Below are 14223 nucleotides of genomic sequence, written 5' to 3'. Positions count from 1 at the left end.
CATATGTGCACGCCGGCGGCCTGCGGTGCCGCGCTATGCAACCTGGCAGCGATCGTGCGTGGACCCGGCCTGCCACATACTGTCCACCAGTAACCCCCTTCGCCATCCCCGGACCACTCCCAACCGGTGCTGCCGCCAAAGCCCCCCATGCCCGCGTGACGACCCCCAACCCCCCCCCACCCCGACTGGCGGCACTGGACTCAGTCCGCAGCTGCCACACAGGGTCCATGAAAAAAAATAGCATGAGTGACCCATGCCGTCGGGAACCCGGCCCATCGGGGGAGGGCCTCTGGTGACGTTCTGAGGCCGTCCGTGGGCCATACTCCCCAGGTACACCTTTTCTGAGGGTAGGGAGCACCGCAAAAGCGGCACCACCCCCAATTTCGGTGCAAACGGGAATTCTCCTATTGCCGAAAGGAGAATCCCGCCCATAGTATTCCCATACACCAGATACCCTTGTCATTCTAGGTGGTAGAGTTCACAGGTTGAGAAGGTGATGTCCAAGGAGGCTTGGCGAGATGGTGCAGTGCATCTTGTACACGGTACACACTGCAGCCAAGTGGTGGGGGAAGTGAATGTTTGAGATAATAAATGCTGTGCCAATCAAGTGGGCTATTTTGTGCTGGATGATATTGAGCATTGGAGCCAAATTCATCTAGGCCAGTGGAGATGATTCCATGCCAGTCCTGTCATGTGCCTTCTAGATGGCAGACAAGCTTTGCAGATTTGTGAGGTGATTCACTCATTGCAGAATATCCAGCTTCTAACCTGCTCTTGTAGCCACATTATTGATGAGACTTGTCCAGTTAATTTTCTGTCAATGGTAATCCCTTAGATGTTGAATGCCATAGGGAAGAGGGTGGACTCTCTCTTATTGGAGATCTTCATTACCTTGTGTGATGCGAATGTTATTTGCCACTGATCAGCTCAAGCCTGAATGTTGTCCAGGTGAGAAAAGCATGTGAGAAAAGACTTTCATTATCTGAGAAGTCACAAATGGTAATGCAAACATCCCCATTCTGATATTTTATTGGAGGAAAGTTCATTGATGAAGCAGCTGATGAAGATTAGGCCGGACACTTCCCTGAGGAACTCCTGCAGTGATGTCCTGGGACTGAGATAATCAACCTCCAACAGCCACAGTCATCTTCCATTGTGCTTGGTATGACTTCAAACAGTGGAGTGTATTCCCCTCAATTCCCATTGACTTCAATTTAGCTAGGGCTCCTTAAGCCACACTTGGTTAATTGTTGCCTTGATGTCAAGGGCAGTCACTCTCATGTTTGGAACAAAATGTAATGAGGTCAGGAGCTGAGTGACCCTGGCAGAACTCAAACTGGGCATTTGTGAACAGTAATTGCAAAGTAAGTGCTGCTTGATAGCACTGTCAAAAACACTTTCATAATTTTGCTGATGATTGAGATTCGACTGATCGAAGGGTAACTGGCCAGATTGAATTTGTCTTGCTTCTTGTCACCTGGGATAGCTGGACAATTTTCCACTTTCTTGGGCAAATGCCAGTGTTGTAGCTGGGGCATGAGTTTTCAGCATCACTTTTCAGATGTTGTCAGGGCTTTGTGGCTTACAGTGTGCACATTCATTTCAGTTGTGTAACCATAATGCTACTATACTCAGTCAATGGAAGGAGTATGCCCCACTGTATTTTGGGAGGTATGGTGGCATACCACGGGCAGGATTTACCGACCACCCGTCCGCGTGTTTTTCAGCGGTGGAAGCAGCCCACCGGTGGGATTTATCGACCCCGCCATTGTCAATGGACTTTCCCGGTGACAGCACCCCTCATTGTTGGGAAACCTGTGCGCCGGCGTGGGACCGGAATTTCCCGTCAGCGTGAACAATGTTAAATCCCACCCAACCATTAGACGTAGAGAAGAGTGAGTATTTTATGGTGTCCCAGCCAGGCGGGGGGTGGGGGGGGGGGGGGGGGGGTGGACTGACATTTCATAGGGTGACAACCCACTTCAGGTATTCTGGAGGTGGTACATGACTGGGGGGGGGGACACTAGGGATAATTTTAAAAGTTTGGTGGGGAGGGTGAAGGCCGATTGGCAAGGAGGGGGAGAGAGTCCCGGTGGGTCAAGATGGAAGAGGGCTCATGCAGGGGGTCAGGGTTAGCAGTGGCGCTGCTCCCAATGGCTCCAGGCAAGTATTTTGGGAGTATGGTGGTGGTGGCAACGTTTAAGATCTGGAGGCAATTTAGACAGCACTTTAAGCTGGGGGCTGGATCAGTGGAGATGCCAATTAGGGGTAACCATAGGTTCGGGCCGGGGAGACTGGATGCAAAGTTTCAGAGATGGGAGGAGAGAGGGATTAAGGTAATGAAAGATCTGTTCCTGGCAGAGTTGGGGGAAAAATACGAGTTGGCATAGGAAGAAGGGTTCAGGTACCTGCAAGTTCAAGACTTTGCAAGGAAGGAATTTCCGACCTTCCCTATAACGCTGCCTCGTTGTTGGAGGTGATACTGTCAGCTGGGCCGTTGGAGAGGGGGGTGGTGTCGGCGATCTATAGGAAGTTTTTGGCTATCAATGGTGGGGATTACGGCCAAGTGTGAGGAAGAGCTGGGGGAGGTAATGGAAGAGGGTTGTGGTGCGAGGTGCTGCGAAGGGTGAACGCCTCAACCTCCTGCGCGAGGTCGAGGCTGATACAATTGAAGGTCATGTAGAGGGCGCACCTCACGAAAGCGAGGATGAGCCGACTCTTTGAGGAGGTGAAGGATGTCTGCGAACGGTGTGGGAGGGACCTATACATATGTTTTACTCCTGCCCGAAGCTGGAAAGGTATTGGAGGGAGGCTTTTAATATCATCTCGGGGTGTTGCATGTGGACTTGCAGCCAGGTCCCCAGAGGCCATTTTTGGGGTGTCGGACCGGCCCAAATTGCAGGCGGATACAGGGGCAGACATTTTAGCCTTCACTTTGCTGATTGCTCATAGGCGGGTCCTGCTGGGGTGGAAGTCAGCTTCTCCTCCCTGTGCCTCGGCATGGCGTGGGGACCTGCTGGAATTCTTGACCCTGGAGAAGGTGAAATTTGAGTTCGGGGGGGGTGGGGTGAAGGAAGGGTTCTCCAATTCATGGAGTTTGTTTATCATGCACTTTCGGGAACTTGTTGCCATTGAACACTAAGCGGGGAGGGATTTGGTTTGTTTTTTCTGGGTTTTTAAAAACTTGTTTTCTGAATTTTCGAGCCGATGTTTCAGGCTGTATATTGGTGGGGTTGTTTTTGCCGTTTTTGTTTTTCTTTTGTTGTTTGTATGATGATAATGTGGCAAAAGAAAGATTTTTTAAAAGTCCTGCCCAACATGTCATAAAGAAAAGAGGAACAGCAGTGAAAGTCAAATGTTATAACTTTACCATATATAAATTGTAAAACAATTTCCTTTTATTCCTAACTTTGAATGATAATCAACAAATCTGGACTAGCTTCTTTACTATGGTGTAGTTGTGAAAACAAGTGTCACAAAAAAACATAACGTATTTTGCTTGCAATGTTTTGCAGAGATGATGAACATCTGCTGATTCAGCACTACTGTCAGAGTCTGAACCAGGAGTCGCCATTGAGCCAGCCTCGGAGCCCTGCTCAAATTCTCATTTCATTGGAGAGTGAAGAAAGAGGAGAATTGGAAAGAATTCTAGCTGACCTGGAAGATGAAAACAGGTTAGACGTGAATAAATACCATCAAATTCAGTCTGGACTGATATGCCTCACCTCTTAATAGAATGGATTCCACCCCAAAACTTCACCTGTCACATCTCATTTCGAAAAACCACTTAATATCAATCCAGTAAGGATTGATATGGCTCCATAAAATATTGACGTTGGCCAGTTTATTTTGTCACTTCCACTTTGAAAATGCTCCTTCCAATTCCAGGTCAGCAGGTAGCTCATGTTTCCGCCCATGTCCCAGCAGCATCTCTGGTGGCTGGCTTTACAACATTAACATGCCAGCACTGATACAAATATGAGTTAAACCTTTCCACGCTTAAATCTAGGAACATACTTTCAAATTTCATTTTCCAGCCCTAAATCATAGATTATCATAGAATTTACAGTGCAGAAGGAGGCCATTCGGCCCATCGAGTCCGCACCGGCTCTTGGAAAGAGCACCCTACCCAAGGTCAACACCTCCACCCTATCCCCATAACCCAGCAACCCCACGCAACACTAAGGGCAATTTTGGACACTAAGGGCAATTTATCATGGCCAATCCACCTAACCTGCACATCTTTGGACTGTGGGAGGAAACCGGAGCACCCGGAGGAAACCCATGCACACACGGGGAGGATGTGCAGACTCCGCACAGACAGTGACCCAAGCCGGAATCGAACCTGGGACCCTGGAGCTGTGAAGCAATTGTGCTATCCACAATGCTACCGTGCTACCCCCACAATGCCACAATGCTACCGTGCTGATAAACATCGAAATTTTTCTGTGGTTATAAAAGTTTGTCGTCGACTTCCGGGTGCGGCTATGCAGAGCTAGGTCGCATATTCGGCAGCTCCTGCTTGGAACGGACTTTTGGGCTGTTTTACAGGGCCCCCACGGCATTTGTTTGACATTTCCCGGTGTGGGAAGAAGACTGCAATATTCCCCCGACAGTGTCCCCCAGGAAGGGTATGTCTCTGGGTTGCCAGACACGGCAGAAACAGTGAAAGATTTGGCTGCAACTGCAGGATAAACAGGGCCTCTTCCAGCATGCAGGCGGGGGAAGGGCAAGCTTAAAGCTGCAAGCTGACCTGAGGGCCTGTATCAAAGGTGAATTCTAGCAGCAGAGGGAACAACTGTGAAAAGACCTCATCAAGGCCACTGAAGGGACTTCCGGTTGCGGTGATGCCTAGCTAGCCGCACGCTTCGGCAGCTCCAGCTCCGACGGACCTTCGGGCTCTTTTAAGAGCCCCAATGGGGAATTTTTCGACGACGCAACCCGGTGTGGGGTGTGTGAGAAGGGAGTCCCCCCCCCAAATGAAGGACGAAAAAAACGGCGGCGGCGGCTGCAGCGCGAGGAATCGTCGACCAAAGGGTCAGAAAGAGAGAAGTACAAGATGGCGGCGGAGAAAGCGCAGGCGACATGAGGGCCTGAGCAGGATGAAATTGTGAGACGGTGCGTAGAGCTGCTGAAGAGGGAGGTGCTGACCCCGTTGCTACAGGCAATTGAGGGGCTCAAGGAGACATTAAAGACCCAGGAGACAGAGCTCCGCGTGGTGGAGCAGAAGGTGACAGATATTGAGGACGAGATCCTGGGCCTGGCGGTTAAGACACAGACGCACGAGGCACTTCATAAAAAGTGTACTGAAAGGATCGAAGCCCTAGAAAATGGAGCACGAAGGAAGAACCTTCGGATACTGGGTCTCCCTGAGGGTGTGGAAAGAGTGGACTGTGGAGCGTACGCAAGTACGATGCTGAGCTCACTGATGGGTGCTGAGGCCCCTATGGGCCCCTTGGAGGTGGAGTGGGCAAATCGGATTCCGGCGAGAAGACCAAAAGCGGGAGAACCACCCAGGGCGATAATCGTGCGATTTTACCGCCTTAAGGATAGAGAAGAGGTCCTGAGATGGGCTAAAAAGGTGCGGAGTAGCAGATGGGAGAATGCAGTGATACGGGTATACCAGGATTGGAGTGCGGAGGTGGTGAGAAGGAGGGCGAGCTTCAACCGAGCCAAAGAGGTGTTGCATAAAAGGAAGGTGAAGTTCGGGATGCTGCAGTCGGCAAGACTATGGGTCACGTATCAGGAGAGACACCATTATTTCGAGACGGCGGAGGAAGCATGGACCTTCATCAAAGAAGAGAAATTGGATCGGAACTGAGGGACTGATGCTGCAGGAAATGTTATTGTTAATGTTATGGTTGAAGTTAATTGAGAAGTAAATTGGGAAGGGGGGAGACATTGGGGAAATGTGGGCACCAGTGAGGGGGGAAAGACGGGACATTGTTGGAGAATGGGGAAGGGGAGGGGGAGGGGAAAGGGAGCTGCGCCATAAGAGGCGGGTCAGGTAAAGGGATGTTCCCGCACCAGAAAGAATAAGGCGGGAAGACAGGCGTAAGGCGGATGGGAGTTCCCCACACGGGGGGGTCGAGGAGTGAGCAGGAGTAGCCGGGGTCAGTTGAAGTCAGCTGACTTACGGAAGTAATATGGGGGGAGCAATCATGCTAGAAAGAGATCTAGCGGGGAGGGGGGGAGGGAGGGGAAGGGGGGGGGGGGGAGAACTGGGTTGCTGCTGCGGAAATCCAAAAGGAAATGGCTAAAGAGTGGGTGGGCGGGGATGGCGTGCGACGCTGGGGGAGCGAGCGGGAGCGCGGAGGCGGGATGTGGGACTGGCCTAGAGAAGGTAATGGCTAGTCGACACGGGAGGGGGGCAGGTAGCCCCCTAGTGAGGCTGATCACGTGGAACGTGAGAGGCCTGAACGGACCGATAAAAAGGGCCAGAGTGCTCGCGCATTTGAAAGGACTAAGGGCAGACGTGGTTATGCTCCAAGAGACGCACCTAAAGGTGGCGGACCAAGTTAGGCTAAGGAAAGGATGGGTGGGACAGGTGTTCCACTCAGGACTGGACGCAAAGAACAGAGGGGTGGCCATTTTGGTGGGGAAACGGGTAGCATTTGAAGCAAAGAACATCGTAGCAGATAGCGGAGGTAGATATATAATGGTGAGTGGCAGGCTGGAGGGAAATGGAGGTCGTGTTGGTTAATGTGTATGCCCCAAACTGGGACGATGCGGGATTTATGAGACGGATGCTGGGGCGTATACCGGACCTGGAGGTAGGAAACGTGATTTTAGGAGGGGACTTTAATACGGTGCTGGACCCGGGGCTAGATAGATCCAGCTCCAGGACCGGAAGAAGGCCGGCAGCGGCCAAGGTACTTAAGGGGTTTATGGACCAAATGGAGGGAGTGGATCCATGGCGATTTCTTAGACCTAGGGCTAGGGAGTTTTCCTTCTTCTCCCATGTCCATAAAGTGTACTCCCGGATAGATTTTTTTGTTTTGGGAAGGTCGTTGATCTCTAGGGTGGAAGAAGCTGAGTACTCAGCCATAGCGGTTTCGGATCATGCCCCACATTGGGTGGACCTGGAATTAGGAGAGGAAAGGGAGCAGAGAACACTCTGGCGATCAGATGTGGGACTGATGGCGGATGAGGGAGTGTGTGCAAGAGTGCGGGGGTATATTGAGAGATACCTGGAGGTCAATGACGACGGCGAGGTCCCTGTGGGAGTGGTATGGGAAGCACTAAAAGCGGTGGTCAGAGGAGAGCTGATCTCCATTGGGGCCCACAAAAGGAAAACAGAGGCCAAGGAAAGGGAAAGATTACTGGGGGAGATTTTAAGGGTGGATAGGGAATTTGCAGAGACCCCGGAGGAGGAATTGTACAGGGAGAGGAGACGACTCCAGACGGAATTTGACCTTCTGACCACCAGAAAGGCGGAGGTACTGTGGAGGAAGGCACAGGGGAGGAGGTATGAATATGGGGAAAAGGCTAGTCGCCTGTTGGCTCATCAATTGCGAAAGAGGGCAGCAGCCAGTGAGATAGGAGGAATTAGAGACGAAAGGGGAGACACGGTGCGAAGGGCAGGAAAGATAAATGAGGTGTTCAAGACCTTCTGTGAGGAACTGTATAGGTCTCAACCCCCAGAGGGAGAGGAGGGGATGCGGCAGTTCCTGGACCAATTGAGGTTCCCGAAAGTGGAGGAGCGGGGGGTGGTAGGCCTGGGGGCACCGATTGGGGTGGACGAGGTTATTAAGGGACTGGGAAGCATGCAAGCAGGGAAGGCCCCAGGACCAGACGGGTTCCCGGTGGAGTATTACAGAAAATATGTGGACTTGTTGGCCCCGTTGATGGTGAGGACGTTCAATGAGGCCAGGAAAGGGGGGACTCTACCCCCGACGATGTCGGAGGCGACAATATCATTAATTTTGAAGAGGGATAAAGATCCGTTGCAGTGCGGGTCCTGTAGACCCATTTCATTATTGAACGTGGACGCCAAATTGTTGGCAAAGGTACTGGCATCGAGGATAGAGGACTGTGTCCCGGGGGTGGTGCACGAAGACCAGACAGGGTTCGTAAAAGGGAGACAACTGAATGTTAACGTGCGACGACTATTAGGGGTGATAATGATGCCCCCAGTGGAGGGGGAGGCAGAGTTAGTGGCGGCAATGGACGCAGAGAAGGCATTTGATAGGGTGGAGTGGGAGTATTTATGGGAAGTGTTAAGGGGGTTTGGGTTTGGGAACGGGTTTATTAGCTGGGTTAGACTTCTTTATGGGGCTCCAACGGCAAGCGTAGTTACAGGTCGACATAGATCGGAGTATTTCCGACTATATAGGGGAACAAGACAGGGATGCCCGCTGTCTCCATTGTTGTTCGCGTTGGCAATTGAACCTCTGGCCATGGCGTTGAGAGACTCCAGTAAATGGAGAGGGGTGATTAGAGGGGGAGAAGAACTCCGAGTCTCGTTATACGCGGATGACCTATTGTTATACATGTCGGACCCAGCGGGGGGGATGATAGAGGTTATGCGAATTTTGAGGGGGTTCGGGGATTTCTCTGGGTATAGGCTAAACATGGGGAAGAGTGAATTATTTGTGATACATCCAGGGGACCAGAGTAGAGAGATAGAAGGCTTGCCTCTAAGGAAAGTGGAAAGAAACTTCCGATACCTGGGGATTCTGATCGCTCGGAGCTGGGGAACCTTGCACAGACTTAATCTGACACGGTTGGTAGAACAAATGGAGGAGGACTTCAAGAGGTGGGACATGCAGCCTCTATCGCTGGCGGGCAGGGTGCAAGCAATTAAGATGATGGTCCTCCCGAGGTTCTTATTTGTATTTCAATGTCTCCCTATACTAATCACCAAGACCTTTTTTAATAAAATAGACAGGAGCATCACGAGCTTCGTGTGGGCAGGGAAGGTTCCGAGAGTAAGGAGGGGGTTACAGAGGAGGATTGGCACTACCGAACTTGGGCGATTACTATTGGGCCGCCAATGTGGCAATGATAAGTCAATGGATGATGGAGGGTGAGGGAGCGGCGTGGAAAAGACTGGAGAGAAAGTCCTGTAAAGGGACGAGTTTAGAGGCGCTGGTGACGGCGCCGCTACCGATCTCACCTAAAAGGTTTACCACAAACCCGGTGGTGGCGGCAACATTGAATATCTGGGGACAGTGGAGGCATCAGAGAGGGGTGCGGGGAGCCCTGGTGGGGTCCCCAATCAGGAACAACCATAGGTTTGCCCCAGGAAGAATGGATGGAGGATTTCAGAGCTGGTACCAGTTGGGAATTAGGAGGGTGGGAGATTTATTTATAGATGGGACTTTTGCGAGCTTGAGAGCATTGGAGGAAAAGTATAAGTTGCCCCGGGGAAATTTCTTGAGATATATGCAGGTGAGGGCGTTTACTAGACAACAGGTGAGGGAATTTCCGTTGCTCCCGACACAGGGGATACAGGACAGGGTGCTTTCAGGGGTGTGGGTCGGAGAGGGCAAGGTGAGATTTACCGAGAGATGATGGAAGAGGGGGAGGAGTCGGTGGGCGATCTAAAAGGAAGGTGGGAAGAAGAACTAGGGGAGGAGATAGAGGAGGGTATGTGGGCTGATGCCCTAAGCAGGGTGAATTCCTCTTCCTCATGCGCCAGGCTTAGCCTGATTCAATTTAAGGTGCTACATAGAGCACACATAACGGGAGCAAGATTGAGCAGGTTCTTTGGAGTGGAGGACAAATGTGGGAGGTGTGGCGGGAGCCCGGCAAACCACACACACATGTTTTGGGCATGCCCGGCACTGGAAGGGTATTGGAAGGGAGTGACGGGAGTGATTTCGCAGGTGGTGAAGGCCCGGGTCAAACCTGGGTAAATGATATGGCGGGGTTCATTAAACTGGAGCAGATAAAGTTTGCCCTGAGAGGATCGGCTCAAGGGTTCACCAGGCGGTGGCAGCCATTTCTCGACTACCGAGGGGAACGTTAGAGGGAAGACAGATGACCAGCAGCAGCAACCCAGGGGGGAGGGGGGGGGGGGTTTAGTTTAGTTTAGGTCAAAGATAAAGGGGTTTTGTTACTTGTGTATTGTTAAAAATTTCTGTATTGTTATCGTTTGCTTTGTAAGAGGGGAAAAATTGTTGTTTGGGAAAAAAATTTCAATAAAACATATTTTTAAAAAAATAAATAAAAGTTTGTCGTCCAGCTAATTTCAGTTGAAGCCCCAATAAGAAACTTCATTTACTCCGTGTCCTATCATTCATTTTATAAACAACTTATTAGGAAATGATCAGTTTCGCACCAAGAACTTTCCGTGGACAAAACCCCACCAGCTTTTTTATTAAATATGCCCTCAACCCCAGAAAATGCAGGTCCTATAATGTATATTCTTCTTGTTTTCAGAAACCTTCAGTCTGAGTATGAGAGGCTGAAGCAGCAGCATGACAACAAAGGACTGTCCCCCTTGCCATCCCCTCCTGAAATGATGCCCATTTCGCCGCAGAGTCCCAGGGATGCCGAGCTAATCGCGGAAGCCAAACTGCTCCGCCAGCACAAAGGTCGCCTTGAGGCCAGGATGCAGATCCTGGAAGATCACAACAAGCAATTGGAATCCCAGCTGCACAGGCTGAGACAGCTGCTGGAGCAGGTGAGAGGAGAAAGGCCTACGTTTGCACAGCCTGTCTGGTGTACCAAAGAAAATGACCAACCTCGCTTTCCAGGGCTGATTGCTTTTTTATATTTTTATTTTCCTCTTCTAATTTCCAGTAGTGCAAGAACATCCCCCAATTCACGGGGAAAGCAGGGAACTAGCAGTAAGGAACATGACAATGCTACTCTTAGTTTGAGGTGACTACTGAAACAGTAGCTTGAGATGGAAGAGTATTTTGCCCCTACTTACAGCAACTTCTGATACTCAATGGTGAATTGGCAAGGTCATCAAGGCTTGTTCCACGACCCCATGGCTCAACGATTTTGGAGCACCAATACATTTGGCTGAGATTTTCATCATGACTCTGTTGTGGCAAAATGGCAGAAATGATTGAAAATCTTCAGTCACGCCTCCCAAATGGCACTTTCCATTTTTGTGGAGGTGGTTCATGCAGGCAGCTGACCATTTAAATCATCAGCTGCCTCCACTGAAGTGGGATTTTGGTAAGCCAGGAGTGTAAACACAAAATGTGCAGATTAGATCAGGTAAGAGAAAGTCTGAACTTTGTGAATTTGTTTGGACAGCTAGGGTATCCCTTTGGCTCTGATCCAGGGTACCTTTGGGAGAGGTACAGTGCTCTTTGTCAGAGGCCAGAAGCCTTTTTGGGGTTGGGGTAGATCAGGTGCCCTTTGAAATTGTTAAAAGTAGGCATAAATGTGTGTAAGAAATGCATAAACCCATGCCTGCCAAGCTCATGGAAACTGTTAACAGAACTGCCAAACTGTCAAAAATACCTGTCAAAAGGCTCTCAGAAGCACCTGTCAAACAGTCAATGCAGTTAAAAGTGCTGCCCTTTAACTCTGCTGACAGAAGCCGGAAAAGTGTTGCGTGACTGATTTCACAATCATCTATTATCAAATAGGGTGCTTGCCATTTCACACATTGATAACTACAAGTGGTTCTGGACACTTCGATGTGGGTCTACAATTTCCAATGCTTGTTAAAAAGGGGTTGTACACTTGAATTAAATGTTTGTTTATTTAGTTGAAGGAATGTAAATGTAGTAAATAGATTTCTATGAATGGGAGTGTTTTTTTAATATAGCGATGTTGACAATAAAACGCTTCGAACTTTATGTTATAGAAGGTTATTTTATCTCATCTCGGCATAGGTCCAGAGGTCTGTCCATACAAGGTGAGTTGGTATGATGAGTGTAAGGGCAAAGAATGGTGTTACGAGGGTGGCATGGGTTGGCACAAAATTGACAGAAGGTTTCTAAAGGACCGTGGGGCGAAAGGTTGGCATAGGGGCTATAAAGAGCCAAGGGAGGTGGATGAGGGGCATAGGGTGGCAGAGGGGACATAAAGGGCCATGGGGAGTGGGGTATGATGCAGCCTGAGTTGGCATGGATGGGGCATGGGGATTGTGTGGTGGGGTAATATGTGAGGGTTGGAGGGATGTTGATAGTTAATATTTATTTTTTAAACTTTGGAAACGGTGCGGCAGTCCCCGAGGGATCGTCCTCCACCAGCCCGCCTCTGTACCTAGCATCCTCCTCAACTCTTCCTGGGTCACTCACACCCACTCCTGGACCAGAAACAGCCATTATAAAGTTTGTGTTTGCGGATCCATAAGTTATCCCGTCTATGTGAACTTGACCTGGGAGGGGGGGAAATTTGGTTTCATCACATTTTCACAGTGGGGAAGCTTTAATTTAAAAAATAAATAATCAGAGTTCCAAAACTCCTCTTAGCCAAAGCTATTATTAAAACAAAGAACCAGACTATTATTAAACACTGTGTTGAAAGAAACAGGATGTTACTGACTTCACTCTGCTGCTAAAAATACTTTCCATTCCTAATGTCATTCTGGTCTCTGAGCTCAGTTTGTCATCCTTTGACTGATTTCAGGCAAAATGTTATTAGATTGATCCTAAAGAGATCTCACCTCATGGTTTTATCTATAAGGCGTAAACTGAATGTACACTCATGTCTAATAACCTTCTTCCTCATTGTTGTTTGCAGCCACAGACAGAGGTCAGGGTAAATGGTACTACAGTCTCCTCCCCTTCTACTTCCTCACAAAGATCAGACAGCAGTCAGCCAGTGCTACTCCATGGAGTCGGCAGTCAGACTTCAGGAACAATGGGTAAGAAATAATTGTTGCAACATTGATGATTCAGTGAGCAAGTGTTCGATTAACTGCAGTCTGCTCGCAAGACCAATCCTGTTAATTTACAGGTGAAGCAATGCACACATATGTTACTGCCCTGTTCTTCTGAAGGCATGTTGCATTTTGTGTCTGATTGTGCAGGAGAAATTACTTAAGGATAAAAGAAAGTACTCTAGTTGTAGGTCCTTTACAACTCCAGCATTTCTGCTTTACATTCTTGGTGAGAAGGCCTGAGTTCTGTCATTGTTTCAACCAACTCTCACCATTTCACGATCACTTTGATGGACAGCTAAGCATTCTCAAGAAATTAAAAGGGAGAATGAGGTCTGTCCAGCTACCTGAGCAGAGAGGCATTGTTAAAAAAGAAAGTCTGAGACATGAATCATTCGTATCTGGCTGATGCAGGAGGAGAATTTGTACACTCTCATGCAGTCGTTCGAAGCGGCAGTTGCCACAGAACCCATGACAAGAGCTTGTGCATGGAGTCTTTTAACATGGAGAGGCTGTTGCATTGCAGGTACCACAGGTTCTGGCTGACCAGAAAACTCCCACATTCTTACCATAGGCATATCAGAAGGATTTACAGGTTGACAAACCAACCTGCTTGCCCAAGCCAAGGAACATGGCCACCAAGCTCTGAGTGGTAGTCGAACCCTGAGCTTCAGTGGTAGGAACACTACCCATGGCAGCAACAAGTCTTCCTGCAGCATTTGAACGAAAAAGTGGTTACAATGGAAATGAATTAATTAAGCTTATTTATTCATACTTCCATTTTTCTTTTGCAACTTTACCCATAACTATTCTTATTCATGACTTCTGGGATGGGCCCTTTAAAACAAAATAGGTTGAATCCCAACAAATCACCTGATGCTGTCAGTAGTTTGTTAAGTGCTCTTGTCTCATATTCAGGCTGTGCTTCTGTTACATGAACATTGTACTTCAGAAAAGTGATGTCAAAAACAATTTAGTTGTATATGGTAGCACACATCTGCACTGTATGTTCGAAGTTCGATGTACAATCATCATGACATTGATTTTAATCAAAGGCATGACTACAGTGTGAGACGTAGATAACCAAATCTTTAGGCCACAATGTAACAAAAATTAATATCAGTCAAACTATTATAAATTAAACATAGCTGCTGGTAGCTTCCAAGTTGGCTGCCAGGTAGCATTAAGATAGTATAGTATAACTGCAACAGTTATGGAGTCAGGTTAGTGACTATCTCCTGCTCCTCTACTCGTATCTTGGGCCCTTGATGGGCTATGCAGGCAAACAGTTCCATTCAAAGAATAGCACTAAGGTGCCACTCTAAATTATGCAAATTCTTCATGTTGGATGTGGAAGCACCATTCTCTGAACCTGAGGCAGGAGTACTATTAACTAAGAAAAGCTGATCTTTACAAGATAACAGGAT

The 14223-nt window shown here is 48.8% G+C and overlaps 1 protein-coding gene across 15 annotated transcripts in view; it reads left to right on the top strand.

Annotated features, from left to right (window-relative positions):
* The window catches only part of dmd (dystrophin), a 3042490-nt gene that overhangs the window by 2975582 nt on the left and 52685 nt on the right, over positions 1–14223 (top strand). For all 15 annotated transcript variants that reach the window (XM_072513983.1, XM_072513987.1, XM_072513978.1 and 12 more), the window contains 3 exons: positions 3516–3674; positions 10387–10630; positions 12658–12781. In XM_072513983.1, the coding sequence (XP_072370084.1) occupies positions 3516–3674; positions 10387–10630; positions 12658–12781 (527 nt within the window). The remainder of the gene's footprint in view (positions 1–3515; positions 3675–10386; positions 10631–12657; positions 12782–14223) is intronic.

This window comes from Scyliorhinus torazame, chromosome 8 (genome assembly GCF_047496885.1).
Source record: "Scyliorhinus torazame isolate Kashiwa2021f chromosome 8, sScyTor2.1, whole genome shotgun sequence".
In the NCBI taxonomy this organism is placed as follows: Eukaryota; Metazoa; Chordata; class Chondrichthyes; order Carcharhiniformes; family Scyliorhinidae; genus Scyliorhinus; species Scyliorhinus torazame.
Note: the sequence above shows the minus strand (reverse complement) of the source record. Positions and strands in the feature narration are given on the sequence as shown.